Source organism: Fundulus heteroclitus, chromosome 4, assembly GCF_011125445.2.
Source record: "Fundulus heteroclitus isolate FHET01 chromosome 4, MU-UCD_Fhet_4.1, whole genome shotgun sequence".
NCBI classification, from domain to species: Eukaryota; Metazoa; Chordata; class Actinopteri; order Cyprinodontiformes; family Fundulidae; genus Fundulus; species Fundulus heteroclitus.
Window position 1 is genome coordinate 32,664,079 of NC_046364.1, and position 14,517 is coordinate 32,678,595.

The window sequence follows — 14,517 nt, forward strand, 5'->3', positions numbered from 1 at the left end:
TCATTGTGTCTCCTGCACCTACGAGCTCTAATGCCCTTGTATCACCCTTCTTTGCATGTATGAAAACACAGCAGTCACAAAGCTTCATGTATCATCATGTGAAAAACAACAACAACCCAGCAGTTTTGGCCAAAGTTTTTTCAGAATGCAATTATTAGGGACAACACTGGCCAAAGTAGTATGTTCTTGCACTCTTTGTTTGCAGACATTTAGAGCTTTGTCACACTTAATGACAACACAGCAGAACTTGTGAATTGCACTGCCAGTGTGAAAGCATGATAAAAATTTCCTCATATAATTATCAGGCATTCTCCTGCTTGCACCAGCCTCATGCGTGCGCACTGCCTTTTGTTTTTTTGGCAGTCGTCTGTTTAGGGACCTCCCTGACCTTCCTCATGCAAATGTGGAAATGCCTGAGGTAGGGAGAGCAGCAGGAAGACCCCGACACTCCACCCCCGAGCCCGCAATAAACAGCGGATAGAGCAACACCGCTGACGTGCTTGACACTGATTAAGTCAGATTTGAGGTGGAGCAGCGGGGATGAAGAGGGGAGGTTAAACAGTGGCCTGTGGAGGAAGAAGCAAAGGTCAACAGGATGAAGCAGCTTAAAAAAAAAAAAAAGCGAGGTATGAGATTTACCAGCTGAATTCATAGAAAGGGAACAGCTCTCATGAAAAGGCAATTTAAGGTAGATAAACTGATATTTGGGATTGTGAGTCCTTTTGGCTGCTCTCTCACTTAAGGGGTTGCCACTGCAAGGTCTTACAACTTACGACTTGGCACAGTTGTTATGCCAAGTGTCCTTCCTGAAATAACTGTGGCTTTTACCCGCTACACCATTTATTATCTGGGATTATTTCAAACAATGCAGTCTACTTAAGTTCTTTGCAGGTGTCACTAAATCCATTTATTGTGAAATCTTTTTTTTTTTTTTTTACTATTCTAGAAACAGCTGTAGTCCACAACGGAGCAGTTAAACACTTTTTTTTTTAATCAGTGGAGAATGGTTGTTACCCTGCAGTTTTAACCTGGCGAGAAAATCTGGATGTGTGTACAGTAATCATACCAAGGACCCCGATGTAGGCTATCACAGAAGAAATGAGGACCAATATAGAAATTAGGTTGACTGACGGGGTCCCAGAAGATACGGCGTGCTGTCACAAATTTGAGTAACTGCACCAACGTTGAAGAGGATGTCGTTAAGCTTTTAACGGACGACCACAGTCACATCTGTACGAGTCAAAAAAAAAAAAAAAAAGTTTAAATGAAACCACTCTCAGCGTTTCCCCCAACAAACAAATCCAATGCATGCATAAAATGACCTTTGTGTGTTCGGATTAGCTTTTTGTGGAACGAATCGTGTTTCCCATTGTGCCAAAAAGCATCCTATCTCCCCTCTCTCCAGCAGCCCTCTAATACCTCCACTCGATGTGAATTTGTATCAGGAGCACCTCTTAGCTATGCAAGGTTATTACTGAACACAGCCAGATAGAAACATGTGAGGGAAAAAAAAATTAAAATGAAAACATTCGCACCCACTGATCCCGCACGACTGCTTGGAAGACACAACTTCATTACATGTTCCATTTTTATTCAGAAGAGTTACAAGCTTCACGTTGAAAAATTAACAGAAAGATCTCTAAAAGGTTGAAATCCAAACCAAAAAGCCTGAGATTTTTCACTAACCTCGACATCAAAATCCATTCTGGCCACTGGTAACAGGAGCAGACAAATTACAGATTTGCACTGCTGGAAATTTGTTTCACATTTAACACACAATACTATACACATTGTTACAGTATCTGAAAGTACAAAATGGAGGGAAATGCATTGTTTTTAGCTTATAGTGTTAATAGCCATTAACCTAGTCATCAATCCTTCAGCAAGTCGCACTAGTTTTCAAACTTTGAACATGATGAATGTAGCTGAGCACACACAAATGTGGTGTTTCACTGTTATCCTCTTTAGTTTGTACAAGAAGTTATTTTTTTCCACTGCTCTCCCGTTTGAAGTAGTTACTCTTTGAGCAAAATTAAAGCGCTTAAATAACTGATCTAATCAATGGTCCTAATTAGCTCTACATCTCAGTTAGTTTCTGTCAAAAGGCTAAAACACATCAGAATGCAGAATTTCTACCAAACTCCCATGGAGCCAGAGGCTTTTTTTAGATATGTCTTTTTCAGAATTAAGAAAGTCAGAACTAATGAATTTACTGCATTTATGGGACAAGATGCTTCCTAACTGGATGGGAGTGGTGGCCCAGTGATTAGAGCAGTGTGCTTGCATTCTGAGAAGGCTGCAAGAACCCAGCTCGAACACTGCCGACTGCCACAATAGGTCCCTGAGCAAAACCCTCAGCCCTAGATTGCCCACAAATGCAGTAGAGAAGCAAAATGTGTTACTGTAAAATCCACAATACATTGAATAGTGTCTAAAACACAACTACAATTACGAAGTCCGCCATTATCATCTGTGCTAGCGCATGTGTGTTAAGGGGAGGCGATGTCTATGTTGGCTTGGTACAAACACAGTTTGTACCTGGTTACATGGATTTGGGCGTCCACACAGAGCTGCCACGGGGGGCAGCGTCGCACCTTCCTACCCTGGGAGTAGGTTTCAAATATAGTTGATTTCGCAACCGCTTTGTCTTGATTGGACTGCCTAGCCGACCAAGTAGTTTATCAGATACAACAAAATAAGCAAAATTGTATAAATTAATTTGAGCTTTTGGGATGATTTTGTTTTGTTTTGTCATGGGGATCCAAAGTTCCTGGCGGCATCCCTGACCTTTCCAAAGTAAAAAAAAATAAAAAAAATAAAAATGGGAAGCCTGTGTTTTCTATTGTGTTAAAACATAAAGATAACAACTTCAGTCTTACTTGGATCTAAACGCGGATAACTGAAAATCATTCTGGCCTTTATGCCTCAAGACTTTCTTGAACTCTACAGAATGGATTTGCTTTGTTTGGCATCGGGGATATCCGAGGCCGAGTGTCGCCCCATTTGCCGTGGATAATAAGGCTGTATGGTCAAACTATTTCACTTATACACTGATATTAATTTAGCCGCTACAGTTCAGTCTTCCTGTAACCATAAACAGGATTACTTATAAAAACAAGATCTCTCTTTCTCCAGAAAGTTGCGGTTTGTGTGTGGGCAGTGTTGCAAAATGAATCCATGTTTTCCTGAACCTAAAGGTAACAAATGGTGGCGCCAGTGCAGGGCTCCTGACTGTGTAAAGCTCAAGTTCTCTCAGTGGTCTTGAAAGCACTGCAAAAACGGAACTAGAAATAAGTAAAATATTCTTTAAAATGAATGTATTTGTCCTTGATTTGAGCAGGTAAATAAGATGATTTGCCAATGGAATAAGATGTTTGCACTTAAAATAGGAACAATTCATCTTCATCATCTTATTTCAAGTGCAGGATGTCTAAATATCTTATTTTAGGGGTCAAAATACTCATTCCATTGACAAATAGTCTTATTTACCTGCTCAAATCAAGGATAAATACACTAATTTTAAGAACATTTTACTTATTTTTAGATCCGTTTTTGCAGTGAGGTGCCTTTGGTCCACATGGGTCGTTTATACCCACACTGCTTTTTCATCCAGTGGGAAGCAAGCTGGTTATAGACTAAAACGATTGGGAGGAGAGAAATGTGATGAGCTGATACTGAAGTTTATGGATTTATTTAACAGCACAAGAATAAAGACTAAAAGTAGTTTAAAAAAAAACAACTATCTGTGATTTTTTTTCAAGGCCAGATTCAATTTCTACCTGTTTTTGTGTTTTTTTTTTTTTTTAAATCTGCCCGTCGAACTCTTCTTGACAGAAGTAATAGGTTTGCTGTTAATAACACCTTCGCATGGGTCGATCCTGAGAGGATGAAGTGATAATAAAGAGCTCTATTCATAGCGCTCGTAACAAGGCTGAATTGTGTGGAGGCAGAGATGTAACTTTCAGCTACAGAGACAAGAGGCTCTCAGTGTTTTGGTCTTGTCGTCAGTGCAGGCCCTCTGACGGGTTTCGATAACGGATCTGAATGGTTTCACCTCTCCTGCACAAAACCATAGTTCCACCGTCGCTCCGATCCCAGCCTCCATCATAAGGAGAGTTTAGGAAAAAAGTCAAAACTCTTCTTGATAAAAAGCATGTGCATTCTCATATGTCTGAATGCACACATGCAAAACCTCCACATTTGTCCCTGGCCTTTGAGTTAGAACATAAGAACAGAGATACTTGATCTCATAACCTCAGCTTTTTCTCAAAAACTCACAGAGTTAACAGTCTCCCCCTTATCATGGTTGTTTTTGCCCTCTTTTCATCTTCTCAGCAGCCGCTGGTTCTTGTCACATATCTGTATTCCACATCCACTCCCTCCTCTTCGTGTGCTCATTTGTGAACATCGCAGCAGGACTTTTAGGAGAACTTCATCTGTTAATTAGATTTTATAATTTTAAGCTATTAAAACTTATTGTTTCAGCTTATTTGTTTTTATGTAATTTTTTTTTCATTTCACTGATATCATTGACAAGCAAAGCAGATGTTTGACATTACCCCTAACTCAGCTACTTTAGTATAATCTAATCAAAAGTCCAACTAATGCCCACTTATGTTTAATCAGTGACATGGGAACGTGTTTCATCAGTATTCAGTCCATCCTATGAGTCTGTAGTAAATACGAGTATTCATGGGTATGTTTTAAAGAGCTCTTTGCCTTAGAGGTAGGCAAATCTAGTTGGACATTTGTACTTATACTCCAATTATTAGGTTATAGGCTGCATGGGCTGAAACATCACAATTAAAAAAGAACATTTATTAACCAATACATTCTTTATAAAGACTCTAAACACAACATTAAAAGTCTTTTCAACTAAAAAATAATAAAGTTACTGAATGTACCTATTAGTGAATCAGTGTGTGGCTTGTCTTGTGTATTAAAGAATGATAAATTACAATACACATTTTGGGTCTCATACAATCCTGCAGGATCTCCTGTGATACTATTTTGTTTATAGTATAGTTTGCAAGCCTTGTGAATTAAGGTGCCCATAGTACTGTGGGTAAACACATTGATACTGGAACATTAGGTGAAATTGAAGTTAATTGATTTGGTTTGTGTTCCTATTTTCTGTGTCAAATTAGGTTAATTTTATTGTAAAATTTAAAAATGAAGCAGCAAGTTCGCCGCTTTCATTTTGCCACACCTGTGATTTTCCAGCTGTACCATCATAATTATATAAAAAAGCATAAGCAAGTCCCTGTTTATGCTGATAGAAATAATCTTGTTTTTTTCCCCCCAAAGCAAAACTATCCATTTCCAAGCAAAATTGGCATTAGGTTAAAAAAGACATCTGATGATGTCAGGTTGAAACATTTAACAATAAAAATAAATTTTCAGCAGAATACAGTGGAGTCTCAAAATAAAATAAAAATTAAGACTTTTGTGATCTAATACATTAAGGCTTTGATAAATCATTTTAATTCAAGTATAATTCAGGTGAAAAGCAAGTAATATTACAGAACAAATTGAAATCTGCAATTACTTGGTTGCATAAATGTGCAATACTAGCTCTTTATTGAATTAAGTTCAGCATCCTGTCTTCTTGTGTGCACAGCTTGTAACAGATATAGTGAATCCAAACACCAAAGAAAGTTCAGCTCTCCCAGCTGGAGTTTCCAAATGGTATATTTGGCAGTAAAAACTACAAAAGAGCAGCATATCCACCATAAGCAATGGTGGCAGTTACATCATGATCTGGGGATTCAGATAGAGCTAAAGTTTTCATCAGGATTGATGACGTTATGAATAACTCCGAATAGCAGGCGAATTATTTCTTTAACATGCTCTAACATTTTTATACCGTTTGAATGTTTTCACATTTTAATTATCTTGGTTTTCCTTTTCCCTGTATTAATTTGCGCTTTTATTAATCTGCCAATTCATTTTCATGAAAAGATAATTGACACACATACTTTTCTGTATTTTTTTTTTTTTTATCAGTAAATGGTGAATAATCCTGTTTCCTGAAAATTAAGTCTAACCCTCCTCTCATTAAACGGGTTGCCAAACAATGATAATTCTCAGGGAAATCCTTTGAAGACATGACTTGGCTGTCTGCTTGATGTCTTTTAGGATGATTTAATTATATCCAAGTAGGTGTTTCTCCCTACAGTCTTCCCTCTGAGCTATTTTACTCACCTAGAAGAATATTAGACAAATTATATTTAATAATACAGTATGTCTACAGTAGATAGCAGTAAGAAAAGAATATATGTTGGGGAGGGGGGTCACAGCTGTACCTTCTACGCTGCCTACACATTTTCTTAACTATTGAGCTATTGTTCAGCCTTAGCAAAGTGACTTTCCTCTAACTCATATTGCTTACATAAATAGCTTTATAAGGAGCCATGGACTGTGTCTGGTAGGAATCTGTAGACAAAAATCTCCTGTTTTTTGTTGTTGTTTTTTTTCTCAACCCTGTCAGGTGGAGACGGTTTTTGGCTCTCCAAACATGACGGTGGCTTATCACGTGACAGGAGGGGATACAGTTTACTCTCCGTCTGTATTAATGGAGGGCTTGGCGTCCTACGGCCGTGATAAGCTGATTGCAGACCTGCGACAGTACCTCCCCATGGTGACGGCCCTGCCTCTACCTGTTGCTCTGTGGAGATCCAGCCCCGCCACTGGCTTCCAGCTGAAAACAGGTCAGCCAGCTCTCATTCGGGGTGAAAACAGGCACGTCACAGATCGGCTTGAGACTTGGTGACGTTTCTTTCTGCGGCCACTTTGCCCTGCCAGGAGGAAAAATGCATGTTTTGTCACACTACATCTGAGACTAACACATAACATGTGCTTACAATAAAGCTTTTAAACATACACAATATATCTAAACCAGACTGTTGCAGCCTGTATAGACTACCATTGTGCAGTTATTTGCCCCGTTTGTGTTGCAGTGCTGCAGTTTGTAGGGGCAGGCGATGATCCCCGATCCTGTCGCTTCTTACAAATGATGGAACAGAGGCTTGAGAAGGTCTTTTCTGAGGCGCAGGCCAAAGTTCTCAATACTAAAAGTCGACTCGCAGTTCAGGTATTGTGGTGATCTTGATTTTTCCGGGCTGCACTCTCGCTGTTAGTCATGCTGTAACTGAAGCAGACAGGATCGTTTGCATTTTTAAGTGCATTAAATATGTTTTTACATTGCTTTTTTTGAAGAGAATCCGAACAAAGGTTAGGACTCAGTTTACTAAATAGTGTTTGCAGCATATTACAACATACTTAAAACAATCTCCATCCTCTTTTGATGTCATTATCTGGCGAGTTCTCAGATTGGCAGCCTTAAACGGATGCAAATTGTGCACCGTTTGTGCAAAATTGTCCCCTCGTGAATTGGGGTGTTTTTCTGCTTTTTTTTCTTGGAAACTGTGTTTCAGCGAGCCACTGTTTATATTAATTTTAATGAGCTGCCACATTAAAGCGCACCATGTATTGAAGCTAATTTGACGCTTAGACAGTAAAGTAAAAATTATGTTAGTGTTTTCACACGCTTTTATACCTGTTTTGTTTTTTAATATATTTTCTGCTGTTGTTTCCTAAATGTACGTCCCGTTTTCTTACTGACTCGATCTCTGTGTTGTTGTTTTTTTTTTTCATATTTTGCCAGATTCTGAGTGTCTCTCAGGCACCAGGCTCTCCTGCTGTGTCTTTGGTCTACACTGTAAAGAACGGGACCGTGTTTCTTAATGGAACAGTTGCCTCCAACCTTCTTGGTCAGCTTTCTGCTGAGCTGGTGGGCTACTTCCTCTTCTATCCCCCTCTTATCATTGCTGAGCGTAAGTTAGAATTTATTATAGTTTAAAATGCACTCGTTAACACAGAAAACAGATGCTACAAAGAGTGTTTGTGTTTCATGAGGGAACATTTCTTTGGGACCATTATTTTTGTCATAACAATTTAGAGAAAGTTTTTTCGAGCTTCTGAGTCCATCTTGTGAAGTTCCTGTCGGACCTATATGACAGCCAGTTTCAGAGTAATCTCATATTTTTGACTTTTTTTGCAGCTTTTGAAGAAATATTAAACCTCCATCTGTATAAAATTTGTGCAAAGACCAACAGGGAGTGACAGGAATCAGCAGGAGTCTAAACAGCGGCCCCAGTGGGAGTCCACTGTGTCTCTGCAGAAAGAAATACGACAGACAAAGGAGTAAGATACAAAAAAGCAAGTAGTGGTGGGGCTTAATGAATAAAAAATCAAATGATTTACAGGCTTTGTCATTAATTAATTGGGAAAAATCACTTATTTATCAAATAGCAATGTTTGATTCAAATATATATATATATATATATATTCAATTTAAATAAATTTTGCTGGATGAATGAGTCCACAAATGTCCACAAATGTAGGATTAGTGATGCACAGGAATTTCTACCTTGGTCTAGATCAGCAGTTCCCAAACATTTATGTCACCAAACATGTAGACGACCCCCCCCCCCCCCCCCCAAAAAAAAAAAAAACAAACAAAATGCAACAAGCCTTTAAATCATGCTCAAATGACCAGAACATGATGACCAGAGAATGAATGAAGTAGTGGCCACAAGCTAGGAGTACATATACAGTACAATGTGCAGAATAAAATAACTTCCTCTATATTTCATCTTAAAATTAAGCGTAGAAGAAGACTAAATAAATACATTTTTCGTATGAATACCTTTTCATTTATTTATTAAAAATACAGCTTTTCATTTAAAATTTTACAAAGGAAATGTTTACATGTCTTTATTGTGTGGGGAACAAAAACCTGTAATTGTGTAATTATCAGACTGCCATTACATTTTTCATCTTGCGCACCGCCAGAGGTGCTCACATCACAGTTTGGGAATCCCTGGTCTGGTGGAAACTGAAATGTTATAGGTATTCTTTAATGCTGTGGTTCATTCAACTTAGCAGACAGAGATGACGTTACACTCAAGATATCTTACTCGAATGAAACCAGCCGCTTTGCATTTCAAAAATGTTCTAAATCATCCAACCACGTTGGGAAAATTACATTTTATGATACAAGGCTCTCCATAAAAACATTTAACTTAGCACTGTCATTAAAGCCTTAACAGCTTTACATCCACTACATAAAATGTATTTTTCTTACCATGCCTCTCCAAGCAGTGTGGAAGCAGCCTAATTACTCAAAAGGCAGAACAAAAGGGGAAAAAAAAACCCAAACAACTTTTGGACTGAAAGTACACAGACATGGCAACACTGACAGGGTGTGATCTCATTTTTCAGCTGTTAGTTTCTCATCTTGTCGGCATGCCTCATGTCACCACAGGTATTCTTTGGCTTCAGGGTTTAAAAGTTGAAGCTCTGTAGTAAAGTTCGTTCAGCACTGTTTGTCCATCTAACACGTTATTAAGTGGTACTGCTCTCAACGCCTGCACCAGTCAAACACACGATCAGCTCATCCTCTGGTGCATTCACTTACACTTGGACAGCTGACATTTATTTGTTTTAAACAGTAGTTCAAATGAATTTACAAAGCACATTAAGGTGTCTTTTTTCTAAATTAATGCGTTAAAGTCCCAGCCCCAAAAGTGACGTTATAAATCAATATAGTATATTTTTATTTTGCCATATTCACCTATTTATATATCTGATGTGAGAATTTAGGCATGTTTTGGTTTCATTAATGCACTCTCAAGATCATTTGTTAAAATTGGAAATGCTTGCAAAATGCTTCTTTTCTAATACAGATTTCAGTGATACTTTATGTTAAAGTAATAGCCATGCAACATATGCAATATGTTCAGATTTTACGTTGTCTATAGGCTATAGATTTCTAGCCTATTTCACTTGAAAGATAAAAGAAATTAGCAACGGATAACGAATCTGAATGGTTTCACCTCTCCTGCACGAAACCCTAGAACCACCGTCCACATCCACTCACTTCTCTTCGTGTGCTCATTTGTGAACTTCACAGCAGGATTTTTTTTTGGAGAACTTCATAATTTAATTAGATTTTATAATTTTAAGCTATTAAAACTTATTGTTTTAGCTTATTTGTTTTTATTTTCTTTTCTTTTAAAAAGATATTAGCAAAAGAAGTTGCATTTTTCTGCTGCCTGTCCCGAGTGGCAGTACTACGGTGGCCCAGAGGTGTCAACACTAATACAAAAGCTGCAACACAAATACAAAAGCCGCAACACAAATACAAAGCGGACTCACAGGCAAATATTGCTTGTGAGTGAGACATTTTTCTTTAGTTATATATGGTACAGGTGTAATGCTATGCCAGAGAGTGGGTTTACTGACAACTGCAGGTTTGTTAACCCTGTGAAGAGAGAAACATTGCATTTTAGGTTTGCGAGTCAGTGGTTACCATGGAAACGAGTCAGATAACTTGCATTGCTTAGCGATAGTATGGTGCATAAAACGGAGAATTTATCGCTCAGAAACTCCCGAATTTGAAAGTTATAACTCCAACTGTATTGTATACGTTGGTTAAATTGTTTAAATCGTCTCCATAGACTCGTTGAGTTGTTCTTTACAGACAAACGGGCAATATTTGCTTGTGAGTCCGCAAGCAAAGCTCCTTCTTCATAGATTTTTGTGGCGGGTTTGCCTCTTCTTCCTCGGTCATGTATAACGACAAACTGTTGCATGACTTCGGTTGTGGTTTTATATTTTCGTTGCGGCTATTTCCGTTGTGGCTTTTGAATTTATGTTGCGGATTTTGTATTAGTCACCTCTGGGCCATCATTTTAAGCAATTTGTATGCTTAAGAAAAATAAAGATAATAATTTTGCTGACATGTTTAGCTAAATTAATATGTACTCAATACCTGGTAATACCTACATGCACACTGAACCCGTGTATATAGTCTGTGCCTTTTTGTGGTTTGGGTGAAGATTGCATTCACAAAACTGCCTCCGTGTCTTGTAAAATGTAACCCTGTTTACAAGATTTACCAATCCAAAAAAGGTTAAAAAAAACAACAACAACTGGACTTATCTTAATTTTTAAACCTTTTTTTGGATTGATTATGACCTGGATGACTGAGAATCTTCACCAAAAGATTTACTAATACACTTAAACAGATCTTAAGAGAACATAGAGCTGTTAAGATAAAATGTAGGTCACTAGAGGTGTCTGTTCAACGGCACCTTTTTAATTTTCTGTTTAAGAGAGGCGTTTACCACTGTGCTGTATTTCTCCAGATTGTGCTTGATAAGAATAGGCTTTTGCTGTATGTAGAATAACTCTCACACTTGACTTGATGACTCGATGCTTCAACGGGAGGAGTCCCAGCCTGTACCAGCTTCCCTGTTATAGCTTCCGGCTGATCACAACCTTGAGAGCATTTTTTTTTTTTCAGCCGCTGGCAAGAGACAACACTTGAGGCAATGTCTCTGTTGTATTCTGGTGACAAATATTTCAAAAATGCCCTGAGACGATTTGTTTAAAACTGAGACTCAGTATTAGTTGGTCTCAAGAATGAGCAGACTGACAAATATACTGAACCTCTGATTTATGTCTAGTTTAAACAAAGTTTGTCCAACACCTTATAAGGAGGAAATTATGAAGGTTCCAGTTATTTGTCATATAGGTCAAGGGAAAACTCATCTGCAATATCATAAGTTTTAATGCTTCGATATTTCAGATATTTTACATTAAGCATGATGTAAATGTCAGATATTGGCTTGCAACAATCGTGAGTTTTGGGGAAACTTTATTTCTCTATGTAAAGCTGATCTTGTCTTTTCATGCTTGATTCCACCTCCAAGCTGAAAATCTATATAAAAAAAGTCTCTGAGCCTTTGTGTCTTCCAAAGCTGAACAAGAAAAATCATGGATGCAACGTCCTACAAGGAATGAAAAAAAAAAAAAAAAATAGTTTCTGTACTAAACCACCACTATCCTGCATGTAAATAAATTAAACTACTTTATGGTGGCATGCCCCTGCGACAGACGCCCAGCACCCTTTGTGACCCCATGAGGGATAAGCGAGTCAGAAAATGGATGGATGGATGGTGACATGCTCACGTCATCTATAATATTGATGGTATCAGAGCACAAGTCAGTGGGTACACACCACGGCGGCCTAAGACAGTCCGACTTCTGGTCAACAGTGGCGTGACAACACCGACACAAACAAAAGGAGAAATTCATAAAGCAGTACAATGGCCTTGAGTTTTGCAACTATTTTGTACAAGCTCTCAGCTTTCTTGTCCTCTTGATTCAGAAAGCTGAATGCTCTTAAGACACGCAGATGCAAGCAGGTCAGTCAAGTCCAGATTTTTTTTTCTCTTTACATCAGGTCACATTTGCTCTCTCTAGAGTCACAAAGACAAGAGAGACAGTGAAATGATCAAGGAGCTGGAGAAAATAAAAACACCTTTTATAAATAATTTTAAATAACAACATGTGCCTGTTTGGAGAGAAAAAACTAATAATTGAATTAATAAACTTCCAACGTTATAAAACTTTTACACATAACCTATACAAATTTACAATTATATCAGATTACAATTAAAACGTATTCAGTTACTTCCTGTTATTTCATTAAAAAAAGAAGAAAAGATTCAGCTTGCACAGTCTGCATGACGCCAACAGCCTTTGAGAATGTAAATATTTGCTCTGGCTGTTTGTCACATAAATATACAGAAATCTGGGCGGATTGTCCGCTAAATGTGTAGATTATTAAAACGTGGACTAACTGAGTCAGCGCAGAGACCTGCTATTTGCCTGCTGGGCTATTTCTGGAGCAGATCTGTCTTTACGTCTGGTGTTCAGGATTAAAAGGATTCACAAACTTGGGTTTGCACACATTCAGCTTCATGAATTTATTCTGAAGGTGTTTCAGATAAAAGCTCAGATAGAAGGTTGGTCAAATGTTGTTTTTGCTGTGGATATCAAGGCATCTGTAAGAGATTTTTATCAGAGACTGTAAGCAAAATCAGAAATTTAGAAAGACGGATAATTTGAGTCCAAAGAACTGATTAGTCATTGGTATGACCTCTATTTTCTATTTCTATTCAGTTGTGAATACTTTTTAATAATCTTTTACAACACTCCAGGCAGCCTGTTTTTGTTGGGATTGAAAAGCAAGAGTTTATTTTTATTAGATATCTGCTAAAATCTGGCAAAATGAAATCTGTTTATCTTAAAGCATTTCTTAATTTACTGCTAGCACGTCCTTGGCAGCAACATTTATGCTTGATTACTACCGTGATTCTCGACAGCATCTTACTAAAAATAATCTAGAGTTCGTCACTTGTCGTTTACTGTCCTGGTGGTGTCTTTTTTATTCCTGCAGATATGTGAGTTATTTGCAGTTGGCTGATAAGCAGCTGAGCCTGGTAAATAAAAAATGGTTACATAAGTTTTCCCTGACTTTATGAGATGACTGTGTGCAACCTGCAGTGGATTATGAGAAGCGGACCAGGCAAGAAGACAGACTTCTTATTTAAAACATTTGGAGGTTTAGTTTTCCAAACCTGAGAACCGAAGGTTAGGATTCGTTTCTGGAAACGTAATCTGAAAATCCTTTTGCTTGTGATCTGAGTTGTAATATTTGGCTCTTTTGGTTTATTCGTTGTTTGGATAAAGATAAATTGGACGTGGTAGTAAAACCAAAATGAAAAATTCCTTCTGTTTCTTTTGATACTTTGTTGATTAAATTACGTTTGTAAACGTGGTTAACTACAGATCCCATTTGTTTTCCAAGCAAAGAGATGAAGACAAATTCCCCTGAAAGAGGAGCAGAAACTGACACAGAAAGAAGCGCTAATTGAAACTGTAATTTTGTTTGTGCCTGTTTTTCTGCACTATCCCTCTTCATAATATTACGGTTTACATGGGGGGGGGGGGGGATGCAAGCATAATGCTGGCAGACATCGCTTCCTCACTTCAAAGGCAATTATTGCAGCAAATAATTACTAGTAGGGGATTTTCCATCACCCTGAGCACTGGTCCTGCAGAACAGACCTGGAATCTCACGCGGCTCCAAAGTGCCTGCTTGCAGCTCTGTGTTGCTGTGTGGCTCTCTGTGTAGGCTGGAAAGCAGTGTTCAGCTCTTTCCCTCTCCCAGCGCTCTTCAACCATTTCTCTCAGGTGGAACATGAGTGAAGCTATAGGAAGAAGTCACTTAAAAATCAATTAGGGGGAGAAAAAAAATGACGTATTGCTTTAGAAAATAGTTTTCTTGAACACAGTTATATTTCTTTTATATTTTCTAAATGTCCTAAAGCCCTTAAATGGGTTTATTCACCTGTCTCCTGATGTAAACTACCAGAGATTCATTCCAATCCTTCACTCTTACTGCTTTCCCACATGATTCAAACTAAGACGCCCGAAAGCAGATTTTGCTGACAGTGTTTCCTACTCATCTATTACCATTGCTCTTCCTCTCACCGTTTCGCCACCCACCCTTCTCCACCCCCCCCCTCCCCGTCATGCCTGAGTGTACACTTCTGCAAGTCGACTTTTGCAGACCACTGATGCAGCATACACCCCCCCCCC

The 14,517-nt window shown here is 38.3% G+C and overlaps 1 protein-coding gene across 2 annotated transcripts in view; it reads left to right on the forward strand.

Annotated features, from left to right (window-relative positions):
* kiaa1549lb (KIAA1549-like b) overlaps positions 1-14,517 on the forward strand; it is a 90,882-nt gene that overhangs the window by 49,302 nt on the left and 27,063 nt on the right. For both annotated transcript variants that reach the window (XM_012855130.3, XM_036136419.1), the window contains exons 5-7: positions 6,491-6,710; positions 6,960-7,093; positions 7,667-7,835. In XM_012855130.3, coding sequence (XP_012710584.2) covers positions 6,491-6,710; positions 6,960-7,093; positions 7,667-7,835 — 523 coding nt within the window. The remainder of the gene's footprint in view (positions 1-6,490; positions 6,711-6,959; positions 7,094-7,666; positions 7,836-14,517) is intronic.